Genomic DNA, 24124 nt, shown 5'->3' with positions numbered 1-24124 from the left:
CTACACTCAGCTGATGGGAACGGCTGTCGATTGTTACAAAACAGTTGCGCCACCGTTCCACGGCGTTCAGCAATGCAACGCTGTGCCAGCGAATGGGCAGCACTTTTGTGATTCAGTGTGTTTGTTGTTGATGCGTAGCAAAGCAACTAAATTTGATTTTATTTCAGGTAAATAAATGGATAGCCTGAATTAAAAACGCGCAAAACTGTTATAAGTGTATAATGATGCATACGAAATCAAACTCAATTGCTACTTATGGGCTAACGATTTATTAACACTAGCTCGTCAAGCCAACACGTTTAAGCTGGGCTTCAGCTTAGAAATTGACACACCCAAAACAACAAATTAATCAGACACGCCCGTTAGCATCGAAAATGTGATCACAGCTTATATTATTTAATTTTCAGCTATCCGTGTTTAGTGAATGCTTGAGCATATTTCATTATCCTGCAGCGCGTGACGTCACAAAAAAGGTTTGAAAATGAATTACGGCCGGAAAACGCCCTCGACCTACCGATCGAATCCCTCGATGTACTCCCATGCCACGGGCAGGTATGCAATACAAATTTGTAACCAGGATCAATATAATGAAAGGTGTATTCCTACAGATCCTCTACAAACCTACATTCGAAAATGTCGCGTTCCACGCGAAGCGTACGCATTCCCTGGTACCAGAGGCCCCTCCTGAAGAACAATCAATACATTGACATACAGAAAGGTGCGATGCTTATAGGCCTATTTGCTGTAGTAAGTTTGTGCGATGATAAGCTTCGGCACGACAGCGAATTGACTGTATTTCTTTGCCCCGTAGTTTCTCTCACTCTTTACCATTGGCACTACCATCTTTGATATCTATTGTTATGCCATGGCTGCTCCAGGATCCACCCATTATGGCTACTATATCATATCGTACGAGTTTGTGTATGTTGGGAACAAGCACGGTATATATATATATATATATGGCTTGATTTAATTGCAATCACCTAATCATATGTTTCGAATGTTTTCTAGTACGCAACATGCTAATTGTATTTGCTTTATTCTCGCTTATTATGGCGCTCATCAACTTTGTCACCAGCATCTTACTGTGCGTCGCCTTGCGTAAGGTAGGTTAAATATTTAGTTGGGATTGGTTTGGCAAACATTTCACTCTCATTTCACTCATGCCTTAAAGCAAAATATACTTGGAGCACAAAAAAGGTTACTGAGCAAAAGGGTAAAAAAGCATCTAACATAACATTATATCTAAATTTTTAATCGACAAATTCGCAGCAAGCTTCCTAAACTATTTGCTTATTATTTTTAATAATAATAAAATGTTCTCTTTTCATAGGAATACGAAAGAAAGGTGCTGCCCTGGCTGTGGACCTTTGCCATCTTCACCGTTTGGCGCGCCTTGGCTCTAATATTCTTTGCCATTGTTAATGATTTGTATTTTGCCTACAATATCATAATGGTACTGCTTTGGAGCATCTTTTGTCTGGTTTCCATCTATGGCTGGGCCGTTGTATATTCGCTGTTCCTGGAACTAGTAGATCTTACTAAGCTCGAAGATCTGGCGCACTTACGTGTAAGTTACTTGCCGTCAATTGTCGTCTAATATCATAAGAGCTAACTGTTCAACTGGGTCCTTTCAGATGGGCACCATGGCCTCGCTGCACGCATCCACAGCTAACTCTCTGGCTGGCTCGCGTCCCACAACCCCCCACAGTACTGTGTCTACAATGCCAGTGGGCTAGACAATGTGCTACTAACATTCCAAGCACAACGATACCGTCCGGCGGAGTGTTACACAAGGACACCGTTCCACACTCACCAGTTTAGTGCCTTAGATGTGTTTAAACAGTGTCTAGTACATATCAAAAACGAATTGCAATTGCAAATTTTTTTACATGAATGCAAAGTATTTATATTTAAGTCTCATTCCGTCCATTTACATACATATATGTATATGTAATTATGTTTATTTAAACAATCTTGTTAATGAGATCTTTATCGAATTATGTGTTTAGATGTCATATTTGTATACACAGCAACCGTCATTTGTAACAACAATTTTTTAAAGCATTTTGGATAATTTCTACATTTTTCTGCCAATTTAGCCTATCGCCTGTTTAAAGGAAAAAATTAAAAAATATGTTTATCTTTAGTAAATTGTGTAATCAAAAATGTTTCAATTATCATCTATATGTATAAATGTTGTGTTTTCCTGACTGCATTTTGATTAACGCCTTGTGGTAATAATTAAAATTTCCACAACGGGAATTGTTTGGGAAAAATTATACTTTAAATTAAAGCAACAACTTGGGCAAATCGACTATGCTTTTTGATAATATAGATGATGGTGTACCCGTTTAGGGTTTATCCTAAACCTTCTACAAAAACTAGATGCTCAAGCATTACACTTTTTTCTAAAAATGTCTAAGAACATTTTTTTTAAATTTCTTATTGGATAAAATAGCTACTAACAGTAAATAAATGATTGATTTTAAAAATATTCCAAATAATCCAACGTGTTCTTTAATAACAATAATATTTATGGTCCTTAGTCAATTTTAATAACATTTCCTGGAGATATTCGTATGCCCACAAAATGGAAATAGCCTTGAAATTGTGTCTTGCCAGTTTGGGCGTTGCTCCAATTGGAATTTATATTATTTGATTTAAGGGCGATTGTTCCCATAAAATTAAATTTTTCCATATACACTATGCTAGAAGCTATATGTCGCATTTGCTGACTAGTAATTAAATGCTACAATATATGCGTATTATAGATTATTTTAAACAAAATTATACTAGGGTGATGCTTTCTTTTGCGTGTTGCATGTATTTGCGCAAGGTTTTACCTTAAGGGAATAAAATGGTATCTTTAAAATGTTTGGTCACACCGAAAACAGAAATATCGTTTCCAGCCAAGCAAACAGCTTTTGCTCATCAAAAACCTAAATAATGATTATTGTACAGGAAATTGGGGCAATTGCCAGGCACTCGCCCGCAGCTAAACCCACATGAACATATGAGCTTCAACGATCTCTATCAACTAATACCACACACGAACTGGGATATTTTTTAGTTGAAATATAAACCGTTGCTTTCTTATCCGTCTGAATTTTAATTTCCAAAAAATATGTTAATAAACGAAATAAATAAGAGTTTTTGGTAAAAGCCCAACCAGGGAACAAAAGGTGTTAGCAGCGCTTGCTGCAACTAACTTTCGCTTACATTTCAACGCCGATTCAATGCACACGCATGCATACATATACATGTATGTATGGACAGTATAAATACATACATACATGTGCATACAAAACATGTACATATGATTGCTTTTGTTTCTCTCACTACGCAATTTCGCAAAACTCGCAGTTTGATATATTGCTCGTCGTTGTCAAGTCATGCTAGATATGCCTATGCTGCTCTCCCTCCATTCGCCACTCGTTTATCTCTCGCAGCTGTTGATCGCTGCAACGGTACATATGTATCACTGACTACGCGTCTCGCACCTGTCCAAGTTGAATGCCCCAAAGCAGAATCGGGTAAGAGAATGCACTCAGTGCTATTGCTAACATAGCGCTCAATTTCGTTCCCGACACGTTTATCAACCTTGCCTTAATTTGGTTTCTCCCATCGGTCTTCTACGCAGCGCCGCATTTGCTTTGTGCTCGGACAGTAACTGCGCATTTCCATTGAAGCAGTAATGTGGTTCGCTTGTATCATGCCTGCCAGACAGATACGATGTATAAAATGCAACGCTACTTCAACTCTGTTCAGATGTCAGACCCTCTCTTAGATTGCTTTGTCTGTTGTTGTTGTGCGTGGGGCGCGTCGTTCACCTCTGTAAAACACCCCCACATGCTGTGGCAGCAACAGAAAGGCACACATACATATGTACATACGTACATGCACACCAGTTTATTTAGTTGTCTATGTTTCGGGTTTTTAAGTTGTGTTGTTGCTCTCATTTGCTGTTAAATGGTGGCAAGCGAGTTTTTCACCACGGCTGCTTTCTGCGCTGTTGGTGACTAATTGTTGTTATTGCTAAATTTTGACTTTGCTCAATAAACAATGTTTTGTTTTTTTTTTTTTTCATCGTTGTGATCTTAATACTGACGAAATCAGGTGCTGCGTTTCCCAACTCCCTCTCATTTCAGGCTTCAGCCGTAGCTATTGTGCTTATCCCTTCAGGTGTACATATGTATGTACATAAAATACTTACAGACAACATGCGCATATGAAACAGGAAATTATTTTCGTTTTCTACAGAAAAGCTGCTGCCTGCTGTTGGTAGTCTTACATGTGCATATTTGTATGTACATACATACATACATATGTATATACTACACACATAGCTGTACATCCAAAACTATGCACACTTACTAAATCTACTTGGTTCATTCTTACATCTTACTTGTTTACTAGTGTTTAATTTTCTACTGAAAATATGATGTTAAATGCTTGCATGTTTAAACTTTAAACATTAAAGCACACATACATACATAGGCATGTATGTCTATTGTTCGAACATCGATGCGTGTATGCGTAAAATTGAAATATGTATATCTGTACGTAGATATGTATGTACGTACATGTCTATTAATACATATGTATGCATATACACATATATGTGTAATACGTACAAAAAATGTACACATGTATGTATACATATGCCTATTATTATTCCAATGCAATTACTCAATTACTGTTAAGCAGAAAACGAATCTTGGTTTTAAGCTACATGAATATGAATGTACAAAGGCATACGTAAATACAAACGCCAAAAACGAAAAACAAATTGCAGCCATCAAAAATGTTAACCTGTATAGAGAAATTCACCACTCCTTCGCAACGAGTACAATATTATATGAGAGCTCGTAATAAAAAAGAGCAACACCAGACACGAATTTTTTGTTATTTCCTGCTAAAAAACTTCGTATATACATATGTATGTATTTTATGAAATACGTAGATATTGAATTAAACATCATACATATTTAATAAAAGTGCGCAGTTTGCATTGATGACGCAGCAACAAAAACACAATGGCAATGCCAACAACATGACAATAACAGCAACTGCTCTCAATAGCTATCACCCTTGCTCTCTCGCACAGTTTACGTGGGGCTACAACATGGCGTCGTCGGAATTGTGTGGCCGCTGAATTTTAATTTTTAAATAACAATAAGTTGAATGTGTATAAATATAAACATATTAGGCACACTTTGCGTTTGTTAAATCATATATCAAAATAATAAAAATAACGTACATAACAACAGTTCAATTATTGAATGTTAGAAATTCGCTCTCTATCAGCCTCTCCCTTTCATGCACTGCATTGGTCTCTGAATGTGGTGGATCGACATAAACACATACATATGTACATGCACATACTTTGAGTGTATAAATGTAAAGGTCTGTTACTTGTTACAATCGTTATACTCTTTAAAATAGTAAAATAATTTTTTCATCAAGTATGTTACTCCGTGAGTGGGATATATCCAATCACTAACCAAACAAAAGAACATTGTTTGGTTAGTGATCCAATTCAATATTATGCATACGAAAACATACGAACTTAAATTTATATATGCATATTAAACGAATTATGAACAGATTGCTTTTAAATCTTAAGTAATGTACGTCTTCCATAGTTCTTGAAAATTTTAATTATGATAAATAATATAATAAAATTATTAAAAAGTAATATATGTAGCTAAAAGTTGCCTAATTGTTTATTATGTTTGCCGAGCTTTGAAAATAAAACAAAAGCATATCAGAAGAAAATTCAAATTTTCAAGCTAGCTTCAAAACAGTTTCTCTAAATACAACATTTTATGAGTAATGTACACGTATTATATGAAAAGTAAATATATTTACAAATTGGGCATTCTAGCTTTCAGGTTCTGTGCTTGTAAGAATTTGGTAAAGATCTCAATAGTAAGATATACTACATAAATATGCAGTCTCAATTGGATAATAATAATGTCGAATATTAGGGTGTTCAATCTGCGTCGCCCTGAAAATGCTCTTTCTAATTTTGATTTGTACATACATACATGCATGCATTAATACGTATTACATTTAAAAGCAGGTACAATGTTATGTTTAACAGGTTATTACATTGTTTACATAAAATTAAAAAAAAAAAAAAGGAGAAAACATTTAGCGCACATTATTTATTATTTCTCAAAATTTAGCCAATACTCTCGCATATTTATTGGTTTAAAATATAAATTGTGAACTTTACAGTGACTTTAATTGTTGGTTTTTTCATAGGTGGATTTTTTTTGTATTTTTGCATAGGTTGTTATTTAACTACTTATATTTAATATGGAAAATGTTTTGGTATGTATGTATATTGGTGTTTTGTCACTAATATGTGCCACATGTGTATATGTATGTACATATACGTACGAACACACAAGCACAGAATATTTCCTTGTGTTTTTTTTCACCACACTAGCCAAATTCTCTCTAGTTCGCACGCACACATTTGCCTTTATTATTTTGCTCACACTTCCGTCTAAGCATATATGTATGTATTTATATGTGTACATATATATGCGTCTGGTGTCTGAATGTTACACTATTCAACTCTCTGTTAAGTTTAACTGTTAAATAATTTACTAGAACTTTAATCTGTAGTTTATCTCTCGAGGTGTGCAAATTCAATTATTTCTGTACATATTTTGTTATATACAAATAAATATTCACAAAGCTTTGATACGCATTAAAAGAAAAGATTAAAATTGCCTCTGACAAGTCACTTTTGTGTTAACAGAGTGTGTTGAGGTAACAACATTGCACTTTGAGTATAACATACTCAAATTCATTTTTATTCGACTGTTTTGCGTTTTGCTTTGTCGTTTCATTCGTGCGTTGAACCTTGGAGACTTCACATCGAGTTTGGAGGATCAAATCCACGTTGGGTTTTGCTACAACTACAACTGTCATCCACAATACAATACACGCGCTGTGTCTCTGCTGCTTCGTCTGCTGGCTAGCTTTGTGTCTGTGTGTGCGTGCGCGCCGTGTTGATTTGGCATAATTTGTAAATAATCTTACAATTTTTGTTACAAATAATCGTCGAGCGCAAATTAAATGCGACTGTTTTAAATCCGCGCAAGCTTCGCTGCTAACCTCGCCGTCGTGTACGTTGTGTGAAAGAATATTTAAATTTATTTCAAATAAAAAGAAAGTTAACCGTAATTTGTGATATACATACATATATAATTTGTTTTTGCCCCTGTTTGTGCAATTTCTCATGAAAAGCTTATAATTTATCAGAAATTTTAACAAATTCGTATATGTGAAAAAGGAAAAAAAAAAAATCAACCTTCAATCAAAAAAAAAAAATTAATTTCTCACAACTGTGATTCAAACATAACTGGCGTTTTTGTTTAAAATGCTTAGCAATTTGCAATAACTACAAATAGTACAAGAAAGTAAGTGCATAACTTAAGCATTTCTGATGAAAAAAATTGTTTAATTTTCGCCTACGTTGTCGTACCACTCACACGCGCTTATTCACCACAATTAACAGCTAAATTTCAACATGAGCGCAGTACTGAGCTCACCACTAGTCGACCGTATTCATGCCCTCTCACTCTCACGCGCGCACACAAGCGTGTCCGTAGAATGTGTGATTGTGTTTGCGTGTGTCATTATATGCAATGTCATAGAACAGACGTTGCCATGTCGCGTAAAACAAAAATAAATCTCAGTTCAAGCGAAGAAAATGAAAGCCAAATACTGTTAAAATAGTAGTAGACAAAATACATAACCGCAATGTATAAACGTACATACCCCATCGAGTCAATAGAAAACTGCAACCTTCTCATTTTATTAGCACTTAAATATGTGTGCGTATGTACTATATGTTTCTACTGAACTGACAAGTGTGTTGTTGTTTTTATGTTTTTTTGACACTTTGTAAAGTGTAGGAAATTCAAACTTTCCCTACAATATCAACAGTTTTTCCTTGCCAAAGCAAAAAAAAAAAAGAGCTCTTGCTTTTTTCTTTGTCACGAAGGACGTGGCTGAAACACACACATTACATCGGTGTGACTGAAGGGCCAAGTACATATTTACGCTTACAAAGAAGTTTGTAAAATTTTGGTCGATTTTAATTTCACAGTCATATATTTGCCATTTATTATTTACATGTTCATACATAAGCAAGAATGCAAATAAATGCAGTTCGTGATTAAGAAATTTTTCGCTCTCACTGGATGACTCACCGCACATACATTTATGTACATTCGATGCATACATACATACATTAATGTACATCGATTCATACACACGCACATATACATACATATAAACACATACACACGCACATATACAAACATATCTACACACAAACGTACATACATTCAAACGTACATTCATACATGCATGCATGCATGCATGCGTGCATAAATACTAACACACCGAGCGAGTCATAGTACAAGTCAGCAGCAATATTTGCTTGGCACGCATCTACATATCTTATCAGCAGAGGCAGCGCATCACAGGCAATATTTTTTGTGGGCGCACATTTGTTTTCGATGAGGGCACCATTTTCTTGCCATATTCAAAACCAATTTAGACTAATTTGTGTCTCTGTGTGTGTGTGTGTTTGTGTTTGTGTACGCCTATTTGCATTTCTCTCTTTCGTTTGTGTTGTTACTGATAGACTGTTTTATCGTTTGTAGCTGCACTCGAGCGAGGGTTTTTTTTTTTGTGTGAAACTGTATAATTAAAAAAAAAAAATTAAGAAACATGAAAAATACAAAATATTCAGGTAAAGTTTAAAATAATCTTGAAAGTTTCTGACACTACATTTCGGAACTTTTTGGAGCTGTACCCAATTGTATATGTGTGCGAGTGCAACAGCAATTGGCACGTGTATTGTGTTTGGTTCTTATCGCCAACTGTACATTATCACAATAACGTTTTATACCCCACTGATGTACAGTTGCAAATAAACAAATTGTTGCACGTTGCTGCTATTAAAGTGTCTGTGTATTATCTACAGATGTACATATGTATGTGCATCAATGTATAAACATGATTAAAAAAACCGCTTGATGTAACCAGAGTTTTAGTGAAGGGTGTGCCTTATTGTCAGATACCCTGCACTTGAGTGTAAGAGTTGGAATCAGGTTTTTCTGCTTGTTTTAGTCATCGTTCACAGAACTTTGGAACAATCTGTGTCACATCTCAAATGAACTTCAATAGGGCTTTGGAAATAAGTTTCCCAATCAAATAAGGCATCTCATCAAATAGGGCGATTTCAGTTCATACTATGCGGTATGCGTTGCCCATGAATCAGTCTGTGAATGATTGAGTGAAACTATTTTGATAACCGTTCGATCAGGATCAAACTCCGAATCTATCCCTGCTTTGAAATTCGTGACAAAGATTTGAGAGAAGTTTCGGGTTTAAATTCACTTGAGACGTGTTTGAAGCTTTTGATAAAACCCAAACATCTATAAAGAATTATGTGGATACAAAGCGTTACATTCAAAAAATGGTCGATCTTGAAAATTCCACCCGCAAGCGTGGTAAATTGGCGGAAAAGGGTTATATGAGACGATTTGCTTTATTGTACCGATCGATCACTTTGATCATTGTGTTAGATTATATTATTTCGCGAAATCTCTTCATCCCTCACTTATGAAACATCCGGGTCAAAGGTTGTTCCATCTTTTATATCTTCATTTTATGGACTTCAGACTAGTTTTCAATTATTTGTGTTACATATAACTTAATGGATAAATCTAAACTTTCCACAGCCGGGAAAGGTGTGAAAAAGATGTACCTAAAAATTGAGCAAAAAACTTGACACTATCTACAAGTGTATATATATGTATTAATCATGGTTCATTGATCTGGACTCGAGTGTGTTTTTTGTCCGACAGATCGAACTTTTAAGAACTTCAAACGCGATGACTAATTTTAAGCAGAAATTGTTTTTGCTTACCATTCAAAAGTCCATAAACAACACGTGTCATCTGTTAAAAAGTATACATACATATACTGTTTGCTATAAATTTATGCAAATTAAATATATAAACATTACACATTTAAATACCTATGTGTGTGTTAGAACGTGAACGGAACATCCACGTACAACATACATTCACAGACACACATGTCTGTGTGTATGTGTATAGTCATGATGACGAAGGCAAAGCGAAGAATTAGCTGAAAACAAACAACTCGCCCGTTTCGTTTCCGTTAGCAGCGTCTCCCGTTTACGTATGATTGTACGTCTGTGTATGTGAGCTAATTATTAGCTTTGCTGTTGCTATACCCTGTGCAATTGAACTATGGTTTCAATAGGGTATAATGAACGTTTGCAAACACAAATATGTGTAAGAGCCAGATGAAACTTCGTAATTATGAAGAGTAGACATATTATGTATGTGCCCTTACATACTTACATATTATATATATATATTTAGAGGGTATTTCCTAGTCGCGCACTCTCTTTTTGCAGTCGCGATACGTTTTCCTTCTTATGTGCTGGCGTTTCTCTCTGGCGGCTCTCTTGCTTTCAAACATACTTACAAACACACACAAAGAGCTGATAAGTGCGCGTCACCGTCGACGTCAGCGTCAGCGTCAGCGTCAGCTGCTCGGCCTGACTCTTGTCTCCGCCGCCATAGCGACGCGTGGATGGCCACGACCTCATTTTTTTCTGTTAGTTTGTTTTTAGGTCGCGTGCAAATGGTCAGCTCGCCCCCATTACCCCTGCCGCACTACGCACTGACTGTGATCGCCGTCGTCTGACCTCGCTCCCACTATATCTCTGGCGGGAGCTTTTTTACGCTAAGCGCAAATCAACAATACCCCGTGATATAGAAGCTCTTAGTTTTTATCTGTATTTGTGTTTTGTTTTTTTTTTGTCTGTTTGAGTTATTTTTAGTCGAAATCCGCTCTACTTGATCTTGTATAAATACAGATGTATGCATATACGTATACATATGTAGCTATATTGTTGTGTTCTGGCTTCTCGTTTAGTTTTCATTTGCTAAGTTATGCAATTTATTTATTTATTTATTTATTTGTTTTATGAATATGCCTGTCTATTCGGTCATACATATGTGCATACATTTGTCTATATGTATGTTGCATTCGTGCATTTCGAATTTTCAGTATTATGCCTTAAATATTTACAAATCCATTTGTCTGAAGACACGAAATTTGAAGCACATCAATTTCATTTATTCCTGTTTCCATCTCTCTTGCAGCGCAATCTTTGCAATCATTTCACTTGGGGCTTAGTTTTTAACGTAAGTAATGTGTATGTTTGTCCCAAACTTTAGATGTTTACCCAAGACATATATAAATGTAAATGACACAGTCATTTTTGTTTAAACAACTTTTACACGAAAAGCGTGGCAGCTTTGTATTTGCGTACCCGTTTTTCAGCACAGTCATAATAACAGTACTTCTTAGCATATTCACCACATCTGGCTTCTTTGGCTTTGGCAAGCGTCAACCCTCCTCTGCCCTCCCTTCTACTGTTAGCTATGGAAGATGAAAATCGAAACTTTTGCCTTTTTCTCTCTCTTGTCTTCTCGCCTGTCTGCCTTTTGCCTTGATTCTTTGTCGTTTTCGTTACTCTGGCAAATGCCTCGCCCTGGTCCTCTTTGTCTCCATGCAGTTCATTGGCTTGCATCAGAGCTATGTACACATGTATGTGAGTGATGTATTTAATGAATATCAATGAAATGAACGATTTGCGCTTTGTTGTTAATGACACGCCTCTAACTCCCACAAAGTTGACGTCAACATCACTGAGTATGTCGTCAGCTCTACGCTTTAGCCTTCAGCTGGTGCTGCAAAGGTCAAGCCCCAACGGCAAAGTTCAATAACACAAAATGGTAGTCAGAGAAATATTGCTAGTTAAATTCCGAGGCTTCCGCGTTCTGTTGTTTTCATGATGTCTGTTGTTTTGTTTTTGTTGTGTTCCATTATTGTCGGCTAAGCATCGGCGTCAGTCATTTCTTAAATTGTCGCTTCTGACTCAGGTATTTATATACTTAAACCTCTGAAAAGCCTTAGTGGATTTTAACGACCTACACCGTCCGAAAGCAAATAGGATAATAGAGGTACACAGATATAGGTAAGGTAAAACGTTTTTTGGCTAACCATATTGTGATTAAGACTAATTAATTAATTTCCACTTTAAAAAAATTGAATGAACATCCATCTATCTTTATAACGATTTATTGGATTTGATAATGTATATCAGATGACTCAAATATTAAAATCTGTCTATATATAAGTCGATTATGTAGGATCTAAGAAACAACAAATAAGAGGTATGGAAATTCCCGACTAGGGGATCCTCTGCACCCTCTTCTAGCAACACCAAGTGTGGCTCGCGGTACAAGCTCGTTTGCCTTAGCAGTAATCAAAACAGATTGACAAATAAAATTATTCCCCTCTATAGGACTCGAACAGACCGGACAATCTACTTGCAACCGCCTTAACCCAACAGCCACACGAAAATTGCAATTTTATCGAGAAAAAAAAACGGATTAAAATAGCAGCACAGAAAACAATACAATCGTAATTGTATTGCTGTTCATACAATTCAATGAAGACTCGTGTGCATGTGTGTGTATATGCATACAGAAATTGTTGCCAAAACACATATTCATTAGTAACTTCTTTGAAATTTTCAACAGAAGATGTTATTGTACCATAGAATATTTGTATAATCTCAAAAAGTCAATTGCATTAAAATTATGGCGGAAAGTCTGTAGCTGTTAAGTCTAGCTCTTGATTCTGAGATGCTTGCTTTCATACATACGGACGGACGGATAGGCAGGCGGACATGGGTAGATCGACTCAGTTATTGATAAATAAATAAATAAGTTAATAAATAATAATTACTTTATGGGGTCGAAGATTTTTCCTTCTGCCTGGTACATACATTTGCACAACTTCATTATACCCCTTTTACCCATTTTAAATGAATTCAGGGTATAAAAAGATCCGTTCCGTTTCACAAATTGCTTATTCTTCTTCTTGCACCCACGAAAATGACGGCCACGCCCCACGATCTTCGTGGTGGTTGGTTGACAACGTGAACCTTGTGCTTGCATCGAACCTTATTCTCACTCACTTGCTGTTTCCTCTGCCTCTCTATTCCAACAGCTACTCTTGCAGTTTTTCTCATATTTCACGTTTCCATGCGATATCCATAAATCTTCTACGAGTGTGTGTGTGTGTGTGCGGGTAATTGTAAAGTGAGTCGTCGGCTCCGACACAGCATGGCAACTTGAGAATTTAGAGGTTACACGAGCGAGGGGTTTTTCTCAATACACACATGCACTGACTGTGTAAGTGCACACCTTGCCGTTTAGTTTGTGTGTGCACATATGAACGCCTTGTCAAGACAAGCATTCGAACGATATTATTATTACTATTATTTTTTATATTGTTTATAGACTATGAATTCACAACGCGCACATTTACGTGAACATAGTTCATGCAAAATAAGTGATGTCTTTAGCTCAAAAAAACTACGCTCAGTAATTGAAGAAAGAGAAACAGAATCTAGTACAGACTCGATCTCTTAACAAAAGCATGCACCGAAATTGATGATCTTCATTAATTATTATTCCGTCATTATCTCATACAATCATATATGCGAAGATACATTTATACATGCCCGGTACATACTAAGTTACAGATGTAGATACATACGTTAATAGAAACATGTACCGCACACAGAAGGGGGGTATCCGTCTCTCAAAATTTATATTGAAAATATTCACATTTGTAAAACTAGCATTAAGGAAAACTCTGCTGACCAATGAGCATTGATTAATAAAGTTTTAAGACTATTAAGCGCCGCCCAACTAAAAAGTTTACAAATTACAATTATTTATTTTTTTCTCTGTGCATGTATGTGTGCACAGAAGTCTGTGTGATTCTTTAGTTATGTCGGCTGCTCGCCATGTTGTTGATGCTGTTCCCAGCATCTTGTGCTCTTTGTTTTGAGAACAGGGATTTTTTATACGCTTGCAGAGAGTATTATAATTATGTCTCGAAATGTGTAACGCATAGAAGGAGACATCTTCGACATCATAAAGTCAGTATCAACAGCGAAGTCGATATAACCATGTCAGTCAGTCTGTTTCTATGCAAACTAATCTCTCCGTTTTAAAGCTATCGTTATGAAACTTTGCAGAAATCTCTCTTTCTATATGTCGGAACGGGCTGGATCAGATATGTACTCTAAACAAAAATATTCTTATCTAAGGGTTGGGGTACAGTGGATTTTGAGTCTACATATTCGACTACAGCGTTTTTATATGCTTGTTGCAACATTTTTATGTTTATTTTATCCTTAAGTCGGTTAAAATATTGACTCTCTAATTTCCGTTAATTTGTACTGCCTTCCAGCCATTTAAATTGCCACTCATTTTTAGCTAAGAATTATGATTGATTATTTTTGTGTTCAAAAGTGGATACCCCTCATATTTCGTTTGAGGCCTCATTCACCAATTGTAGCCGGAAGAGCATCGCATTCTCGAGCGCGACTTTTAAATCCCACAAGCAAGGCTCAGATGGCCGCCATGTTGTTTTACTCGCTCTCTCTCTCTCTCTCTCTTTAAATTCAATGTCTGCTGGAGGTGATGTTGCTCCTCTGTGCATTTCATCAGCTTCTTTCTTGAAGTCGACGCTTCTGTATGTTATGGCTGGGGCTGAACTCGCTCATTAATATGGAAATATGACTCAAACGCTGGCCCCATGCGTATGTGTGTGTATAATTTGGGATTTCGTCTGTGTAGGTGAGAGTGTGTGTTAGTATGGCCAGTCTGCCTTTGTTCTTTACCTTTTATACTCACCCCGTTTTCTTTCCTGTTGTAAATTTCGTGTTTTAAATGCAGGTCAAAGGCACATTAACCTTTACGTTGTTGGTATTGTGCGTTCATTACCGTTTTGATATTGCAGTGGAATCTTTTTTAAATTGGCCATTGCAGCGTTGTTAATTATTTACTTTGTTATGTGAAAAAAAAGGCAGCTTAATTGTCTGGGCAGATCTTAAATTTGGGATCATTTGGGAAGTTCGATAACTTCATCACGTCTGGGGTATGGCTTTACATATGCATATGTATGTACGTAAATGCGATGTACAACATGGATATGCACAGATTACTACTGTGCAGGGGCTTATCAAGTCGAATACTCCCGACTCTAGCACTAACTTGTTGCTGTCGCGACGCAGCAGACGTTTGCTTATGTTGTTGTTTGTTTTGCACATAGTACTTGGCAATGCTATGTATTTGTTATGCAATTTTCACAAATGCGCATTTGGCATACACTCGCTCTCACATACATGTGCATATAAAAACACATACATACATTTGTACATGGGTTGCTAAGCAACTCTGGTGTGTTATATTTTAATTCTCATGTGGGCAACCGTGACGTCACAACAAAGCAAGCGACAGATGTCGTCATCACTTAATTGCACTTTAGAGGCCGAAATAATAAATGAAATTAGAATTATAATTATATTTATTTTAAATCGGTTAAAATCGAAATTTCTATAACAAGATAAAATGCCAGCATTCGTACATATGTTCAATACGAATTTATATACATTTGCACATGTTTAAGAACATATCAAAACAAAAAACTATCGATAAGTAAATGTACAATCGTAATTTTTGTTTAATTGCAAGTAAATGAAATGCATAACAGGGAATAGCAGGTCCAGCTGTCCATTTAGCAGGCCGTATCTACTGCTGCGTATTCTGTCTAACAGATGGACATACATATGCACATATGTATGTATGCATGCGCAAAGCAGAGAGAGAGTGTGAGAAAGAGAGTGAGAGAGAGAGAGAAACGTATCGTTGACAGACAGCTGTTTTGGTTTTCAATTAACCGCAACAGCAGGAAATCAACTGCACACATTTGTATATACATTAAAGATTATACATATGTATGTAAGAAATTAAAAGAACTCGCATGTCACTTATTGTATTTTTAAATTTGGCCAGTGTTTATGCACTTAAACGTTGGTAGATATACGTATTCTTAAAATATTCGGAAAGCTAGAGAAGCAGGATATGCTATTTCCGAGGGCGTATCGCTTCAAAAATGCATTATGTAGAAATTAAGTACGGTTTTGCACTTTTTATAAAAAATATAACTATAACACTATTTTTAAAATTGTAGAAAATTATAGAAAAAAATATAATAATTTATTTGATATATACAAACCACACACATGTGTGAAGCACCTACACATGCAAACGTGTGTATGTAAGTGCAATGCGTGCAACAACAGAGGCCACCTTTAACACTGACTGCAACGCTTTAACATTGCTGTTATTTGACAGAATACTATGCGTGAGCGCTAGTTTGTACTTGAATAAATAAATAAATTAAGACCTGTCGAAGTTTAATTTGTCAGATACTTATTATCGATTTTATGACACTTATTATTACACTTGTTTAGCTGCAACCAGATTATTAGCTGTAAAGTTGCTCTTGCAATTAGTTGAATATGAATATGTAAAATGTAGTTATGTGCAAGAATCGATATAAAGTAACACAATATCGATAGTTTGAAATATCGATACACCGTCGATATAGATTACTTTGCAGCTGGCCCGAACTGTTTGTGTTAGTAAAATTATAAAATAAAACTTGTTTAATTTGCTGTCTATCTATTGAGTCGTATATTTTATTTCCCTCTCTCTCCCAATGTCTCTCTTTCTGTCTCACTCTCGCCTGCTGAAGTGCATGTCTGTGTGACGGATAAAACTGGTTTGATCTTAACATATTTCTTTGCTTTTTTGTGGCATGTATGTGTATAAATTTACTTATGAATGTGTGTGTTTACCTGTTGACAGCCTTGAAGAGAAACTAAAAAACCAGATGTAATTTTGTTTGTTTATGGCACAACTCAATCGTAACTTTTGTGCTCTTTAACTCGCTCCGAAATGCGTATTTTGTGTGATAATTTGTTGCATCGTTAGAAAATAAGAGTGCCCGCACTTACTGCAAATTATTTCAAGGCTCGTCGGATTTCTTAAGACATAATATATAATATCTATTCATTTTACCCACAAACGAAAAAAATCTATAAATACTGGGGCTGAGCTGTGTTTTGCACGCGCTTTCAGTATTTTTTAGTGTATTTTTCTCCACGCTGTTTAGTTACATTTCCATTGCGTTCGCTTTACAGGTTTACGATTGGATTAAAAACTCTGTTTGCTCCGCGTATGTCACGAAGCAAACTAATTACTTGGACGGAAGTTAGTTAAGCAAAGAGTAATACGAACATATACGTAGCAACAATAATAAACGGTCGAAAGGAGAGGAGTCGAAGTTGCTGACGCCGCAGCTGCAACTGGAAATAACCGCAACATATTTCGCTGGGCGAAAGTCAGCAACAAAAAAGAGAGTAGACGATACCATTGTCGATCCATCGTTGTCCAATCAACTTTTTAATTCACGCACACACACCCTTCATAAAATTGGTCCAGCCAGCATGGAACGTGAATCGAATCCAATGCAACCCATGTGCCGCTCTGGATGCGGTTTCTATGGAAATCCAGCCACAGATGGTCTGTGTTCGGTTTGTTACAAGGTAAGTATATTAACCACCTCACATTTGATTTAAACCATGAATCATGATTAAAATTTCTTTCCATCTGCAGGACTCGCTTAGAAAAAAGCAACAGCCACCTGTGAGCAGCACACCTGCCTCAGTTCCAAGCCCACAACCTAGCCCTACATTCAGTCCGGCCATTGCAACAACCAACACCGCACAGCCCACGGTACAGAGCTTACAGCAGTCACACAGTGATGTAAAAGAGGTGAGTGTAAGGTTTGCTGCTCAAGCCATTGATGTGGGCTTTCTTGTTCCAACTCTTTCAGTAGGCCAAGCAATTTGTGGATGCCTCTGATATCTTTGTATTTTTCATCAGTCAGTCACAAATTTTTTTTTGTTTTTCGGATATAAATTTAGTCTTCTTATAAGTGAAATAGTCTAAACAACTTGTATGTGTAAAATATAGAAAAAGTTAATTGTAACAGTGCATCGTGTGTGTTGGCTGTGCTGGCTGTGCTGGCCACGTGTCGCTGCAGACTACGGTGGAGTTGACAAGGTAATCCAAACAGAGATCCATGTCTCTCACATTGCTGCTCCTTAGGAACACCGCCATCTGATAATTTTGACAATACGACTGATTGGCCGTTAGAGGTGTAATTAGCAAGTATTATATTTAAAATGTCAATGGAATGCTTTCTACAGCTTGTAGATTTGTAGATACCATAAAATGTTTAATATTTCCAGTAAAGATGGGATCTATTAAAAGCATAGTTTTATTACCATAATAGAATTTTAATGGCTTTCGTCTGCGAAAAGCGAAAGTTAGATCCAACTTTTGCTTTTAAAGTTTGATTGGTATTGTTTTAATCTAAATTTAATCTGGGCGTTCTGTCTATATGTCCATATTTCCATTTTAATATCCTTTTCCTTTTATGCTTTTAATGTTTTTAACAAGCTAGGTTTTTATATATTGCCTTATTGTTCTTCAAATATTAAGCTAGTTATCAACTTTATCAGACAAGCATATATTATATTTAGCGTTAAGTTTGGAATTCTAAATTCTGGAATTCTGGGGAGAGCTATCTTGACCAAACTCGGCATAAACTATTTTCCCTATGCTTCTTAGATACGCGCAAAGCACTTTTCGGTATAGTTGAAGTTTTGTTAAAATAGGGAGTAAGAGGACTCCAGAACGGGCAAAAGGACTGGGTTTCTACTACTACTATAATAAATTTACACCAAATATTTACCTCTGTGATAAAATTGAATATGTATAGAAGTGCCTTGAACTTAAAATCAGAGGCATGGGAATAATGTGAAAATTGTCAGTCATATTCGAAACAGAATCTAGTGAAACAACCTTTGGCTTTCTTTCAAAATTTTCAAGGAAAATCCCAAATTCGAAGGAATGCTCAATTTAAGTGGTTCCCTCAAGCCATCAGGGCGTAATGGTGCAACTACTTCAACTTCAACAGCTGTTAGAATGGAGGGCAGCACATGCTCCATGTCGTCGACAGCGCAACGCCGGCGTAAGAAGCATTCCCGAATAGCGCGTGTCTCGGCTGGAGCATTGGCTCCTGCCATCAATTTGCCTTTACCAGTGAGACCAGGCAGCACACTTACGGCAAAGGGTACACGTTGCTGTTTTTATCTCTTAGGCGTTGCGCAGTCGCACTAATCTTGTTTCCCTACTTGCTTCCTTCCCCTCCTGCGTGTCAATACGCTTTATTAGCAGACGGAGGATTCCGCAAAGGAGACAAGGGTATTGCCTCTAGCTCTGGTGTCAAGTCAGCTCGTATTCCGCCGTCTTCAAACTTAGCAGAGAGTCAAGATAAAAAGACTTCACTGTTACGCAAAAGCGCCGGTGCAACTGAGACATCGAACGCAAAGGGTGGTAGAGCCGAGGCTAGCGGTTCCCGTAAAGTTAAGTTTTCGGCAAACGTGCACACGTTTCCGTCCAACACCAGTAACAAAAAGGCGCGCATCGGAGAGCTGCAGCTTAAAAAGCGAATCAAGAAGCTTAAGCGTAACCATCCGCGATCGGCGCTTGGCGACAAGAGTGTCGCCAACAAGATTGATTTGTCCATTACACAGCAGCCCAACACTGTCCTTAGCAGGGACGTGCAGCATTACGGCACAATTATAGACGTGGAACCCGTTGCGTCGGCACGCGGGCGCAAGTCAACTAGCGAAGCTCCTAAAGCGCCAGTAGCTGGCACGTTTCGCAAGCCCAAGCAGCTGCTCAACAAAAAGGTTAAGAAAGCGCGTATCAAGGCTGGAGCAAGCAATCGTCAACCGATAGTAGTGAACAGTAGACCTGCTCCTCGTTTGGCCTACTCTGTACAGCCTAACGTAAAACGCGATACCTTCCTCCCTATAAGCAGAGGCAAAACTAAGCCAGTGCCCGGGCGCGTACTATAGCTGCGCACTAAACGCCTACATTCGATTTGCGTGAGTGCGCCATGGAACAGTCTAACGGTGATAAATCCGAGAAGCCGAGGCAGATGTCCGAACAGAAGCTGGAGCATAAGTCTGAGCCGCAGCCAGAGCCACAGCCGCAACAGCCGCCACAGCCGCCACAACAGTCGCAGCAGCAACACAGCAAGCGCCGCATAAACGACTCGAGCCTTATAGACGAATGTCCAATTAGTAGCGATCTAGTCCAGCATAGAAAACCTTCGGCAGCAGCAGACTCAGTTGATGCAGTTGCCAAGAAGCGGGTAAACACGCAGAATCAACCACACACAATGCTAACGCTTAGTTAGAAGTTTTTCTTGTTTAATGGGATGGGGTCGAAATCAACTTCACTTTGCAAAATAAAACGTAAAATATAATAATGGAATACATTTAAATTGCAGTTGGAACAGATTGTAGATATTTTGTTATTTTTGTTGTGTTGATTGGCGTTTGACTCACATTTTTTAATAATTTTATTCTCTTGCGATTGTTTAGAAAATCACTGAGGAACCCGCAGTCGCTGCCAAAACGAATAGTGAAGCCATAATATCGGCGTCTGGTCCAAATACTTCCACACAAGCAGCTGCCTCCGCCTGTGAGCAGGATGACAAGGACAAGGAAGATGACAAGGACGCCAAGAAAATGAAGAACCGATGTGGCGAATGCCGCAAGAAGGTTGGCCTAACTGGTAAGATTTAATACAAATGCGTTTTATCAATATTAATAGCCATTTCATCATGGGTTTATTTCAGGTTTCCAGTGTCGCTGTGGCGGCTTATACTGTGCCGTGCATCGTTATTCCGATAAACACAACTGCACATTCGACTACAGAGAGCATGGCGCCCAGGAGATTCGACGCAATAATCCGGTTGTAGTTGGCGAGAAAATCCAAAAGATTTGAATTGCGAGAGATTGTGCCAGTAACAGTAGCCGTAGAATAATAACAACTACATATTATGATAGTATATATACACACGCTACGCACCAACAAATCAATATAAACAACAACAACAACAACAACAACAAACAAAACTCCCAAACATAAGAAAACACAGTAACACGTATACATACACACACTCACACACAACACAATCACATGCACACACACACACTCACACACAACACAATCACATGCACACACACACATACACACACACATTACAAACACACCACACATACACATACATATATATTTATATACGCATATATGTATATAGATATATATGTAAATATAAATACTATAAATAATTGTAATTGTAATTTAATTATAATGTTAACAATAACAAGAAACAATAGTACGAAAACGTTAACCAAATACCACGCAAAACAACAACTACAACGGCAACTGCAACAATAGCTGCTCGGAATAACATCTATAAATTCATCGCAGTTGCAGCAACGACGAAAGTAGGAGCAGCAGCAACAGCAGCAGCACCAGCAGCAAGATCAACCACTATCACGACACATACAGCATCATTCTAACTTGAACCAGACGCGTATGAGCGCGTTAGCAAGCACCAATCGCCGCTAACTGCTGTGACCTACGACCTGTAACATGTAGCTGAACGATTGGTAGACCATTTAGATGTTATTCCAAATGCAAGTTTCACATATTTTTTTGTATTCGATGCTTCGTCAACAACACAACACATACGATTTCCAACAACAACAAAAACAACAACAAGAAAACACGCATGTGCAAATTGTTACCAATTACACAAAAGAAGATAAATTTTATGTAGACAACGTGTGTAATTTGTGTTTGTAATGTGTTGCATATATGAAAAGCAAACTAAAAAAGGCAAAATACAAAAGCAAGCAAACAAAAACCACTAAATCTAAATTTAGACCCCACAGCAACAGCAGCAACAGCAAACCGCTTAGAAAACTATTTCATAATTTTTAATTATTGATTGATTAATTATGTATGTATATGTATTAAAACTAAAAACCAAACAAAAAACACAAAACATGAAAAGCAAAAAGGCAAAACAAAAAAATGTATAAAAATTCCTTTGGACAAATATTGAAAATGCAAAAAAAAAAAAACAGCGCAAAGGAGTGAAGTAGTTGGAGAGAGCAGCGTATTAATACTAAACATATAAAGTTCATTATATAATTAACTATATAAACAAAGAAGGCGAATGCAGTGCAAGTTGCGCGTTTTTCATTTTATATTTTTACTTTGGTCCGAAAACTAAAAGCGAAATATTTTACAAATAATTTTCAATCGTTTTGATTTTTGATGAACACATATATATTAATATATAGATATGTAAATAATGTCATATGCGCGAACATACTAGATTCTTTTGGGTATATGCACATTTAAACATAATAACGTTGCTAAACATAAAAGCCTGCAAACGTTATAATATATATGGTTTGTCGCTAGGTTCTTATTGCTTTAAGCGTTATTTAGTTTTTCTTCGTTTATGTTAAAAAGAAATTAACGGGCATACATAAAAGTTATTTTAATTTTGCTTTCTTCCTTTTAGTAATTAACGATTTATTAAATCCAATTACAATAATACACCTGTAGATATAAATTTTGTTGTTAGCATTATTCAAGCAAAATGCAAAACAAAAGAAAAAAAAATCAAATAAAAACAAATGAGGTAAATGCAATAAATTTTAATGTAAAACTTGAAAAAAAAAATCAACGCAGAACCATTTTTGGCACAGCTATTTGAGGAAATAAGCAAAAACAACTATCAGAAATAGGCTACTTGAGAAAGCATGAACCAATACCTCAGGACAGAGGGCAAAGAAGCCCGGGGCAAGGTGAATGCTTTTATATGGTTGCAATATTAGATGGCTGCATCAATGCGTCTGCTATATTGGTTTATAGATCTTGTTTTTGGGTTAGTCAAGTAGTCAATCTACTAAGCTCTGATTTAAGCGATATGTTTTGGGCGCCTTCTTGTGGATAGACAACTTTAGCGGACCTGGTAAAGACAAACAACTTGAACTTGAATAAAAAGCACAACCATATACAATAAATAAAGTTTCAATAGAAAAGTCAAAACATAAATCTGTACAAAACCAGCAACTTAATCATAATTTTAACCTAACAAAAAGCTATTGTAAATTTGAAAGAGAAACTAGGAACTGCTAATAAAAGAAAATAAAATATAGACAACCAACAAGAACAGCAAAATTGTCATTTTAATTTAATCCAAGTTTATTAGTTGTTTAAATTGAACTATGTCTGAAACTTAAAAAAAACAATATACATGCTACACGAACGTATATCATAATTCAATAATCACTTTAAAATTAATTAGTAAAATTGTATGCATTAAAAAGTAAACTTATTCAAATATACACACACACACACACACACAAACAAAATAAAATCTAAATACCAGAATAATGCTGAGATCCCGTATCCAAATGAATCTGGGTCTGCATAGATCAGTAAACGCTATTGGGGCTGTTAGGGGTCCAGATATCTGGCCAACTTACAAACACGTGCGCGTAAAGAAAACCCAAATTAAAACGAGTTCGAAATTGGTTTTGATTTTCTTGAATTAGATATAGTTTATAAAATTATATTTTGAAACGCTTCAGTGTGTTTTAGTTCAAATTGTGTTTATGTTAATGAAAAAGTGAAAAGGCAAATAATTACTAATTAACCAAACTTATTATGTAAATACATATATATGCATACATACTTTTATCGTATTGTAAGCGCCATTAATTTTAATTGAAATTTTTTTATTCTATTTGCTGTTCTTTTATTTTTAATTGGAGTTTTGTCGCTTTTGCTGGACGCACTTCTTAGTCACTCTTGTGCTTATAAACTTAAGGACACTTTAAAATACATATATATACCAATTAAATTTGCGAATACATTTATTTAATCACATCTACCAAGATCGTTTTTTGTTCATATTTTGCAAATGTTAGCGCAATTTGACGACTATTGATTTTGGGCTTAAAACTTTTGTTGGCTGATTCAAGAAAAAAAAATAGTTGTAAAAACGTATAAAAGAAGTACATATATGAATAATGATACCAAGCACGAAACATAATTATAAATTTATATTATCTATATAATATAAATCTATAATATACTAATGT

At 36.4% G+C, this 24124-nt stretch overlaps 3 protein-coding genes and 1 long non-coding RNA gene across 10 annotated transcripts; 3 read left to right on the top strand and 1 right to left on the bottom strand.

Annotated features, from left to right (window-relative positions):
* Nucleotides 1–44: 44 nt before the first annotated feature.
* On the top strand, nt 45–2187 carry pasi2 (Protein). Its single transcript, XM_002052956.4, has 7 exons — nt 45–167; nt 408–552; nt 609–747; nt 812–941; nt 1012–1106; nt 1334–1570; nt 1638–2187. The coding sequence occupies exons 2-7, from the start codon at nt 482–484 to the stop codon at nt 1737–1739; spliced, it is 774 nt and encodes a 257-aa protein (XP_002052992.1). The 5' UTR covers nt 45–167; nt 408–481; the 3' UTR covers nt 1740–2187.
* Nucleotides 2188–6862: 4675 nt separating this feature from the next.
* drn (doctor no) lies at nt 6863–22697 on the top strand. Of its 3 annotated transcripts, XM_015171815.3 has the most exons (6): nt 6863–7442; nt 11241–11282; nt 17213–17617; nt 17688–17846; nt 20534–20726; nt 20791–22697. In XM_015171815.3, exons 3-6 carry the CDS (start codon nt 17519–17521, stop codon nt 20937–20939), a joined length of 600 nt encoding a protein of 199 aa, XP_015027301.1. In that variant the 5' UTR covers nt 6863–7442; nt 11241–11282; nt 17213–17518; the 3' UTR covers nt 20940–22697. The 3 variants fall into 3 exon arrangements, with proteins under 3 accessions (XP_015027301.1, XP_002052993.1, XP_015027300.1); XM_002052957.4 differs by lacking the exon at nt 11241–11282; XM_015171814.3 differs by lacking the exons at nt 6863–7442; nt 11241–11282; nt 17213–17617; nt 17688–17846 and adding an exon at nt 20044–20301.
* LOC138910980 (uncharacterized) lies at nt 14601–17050 on the bottom strand. Of its 2 annotated transcripts, XR_011416238.1 has the most exons (3): nt 16868–17050; nt 14859–15009; nt 14601–14793 (listed from the first exon to the last, which is right to left on the bottom strand). It is a non-coding gene; the product is annotated as an uncharacterized lncRNA (long non-coding RNA). The 2 variants fall into 2 exon arrangements; XR_011416237.1 differs by lacking the exon at nt 16868–17050 and having other exon boundaries at nt 14859–15317.
* LOC26531533 (uncharacterized) lies at nt 17853–20002 on the top strand. 4 transcript variants are annotated; one of them, XR_011416236.1, is made up of 2 exons: nt 17853–18137; nt 19317–19457. XR_011416236.1 is itself a non-coding variant. In XM_015172423.3 (2 exons), the coding sequence occupies exons 1-2, from the start codon at nt 18990–18992 to the stop codon at nt 20000–20002; spliced, it is 909 nt and encodes a 302-aa protein (XP_015027909.1). In that variant the 5' UTR covers nt 18923–18989. The 4 variants fall into 4 exon arrangements, 2 of the variants coding, with proteins under 2 accessions (XP_015027909.1, XP_015027908.1); XR_004302745.2 differs by having other exon boundaries at nt 19314–19454; XM_015172423.3 differs by lacking the exon at nt 17853–18137 and adding an exon at nt 18923–19212 and having other exon boundaries at nt 19317–20002.
* Nucleotides 22698–24124: the final 1427 nt, after the last annotated feature.

Source organism: Drosophila virilis, chromosome 2 (genome assembly GCF_030788295.1).
Source record: "Drosophila virilis strain 15010-1051.87 chromosome 2, Dvir_AGI_RSII-ME, whole genome shotgun sequence".
Classification (NCBI taxonomy): Eukaryota; Metazoa; Arthropoda; class Insecta; order Diptera; family Drosophilidae; genus Drosophila; species Drosophila virilis.
The sequence above is the reverse complement of the archived record's forward strand: the minus strand, read 5'-3'. Positions and strand labels throughout refer to the sequence as shown.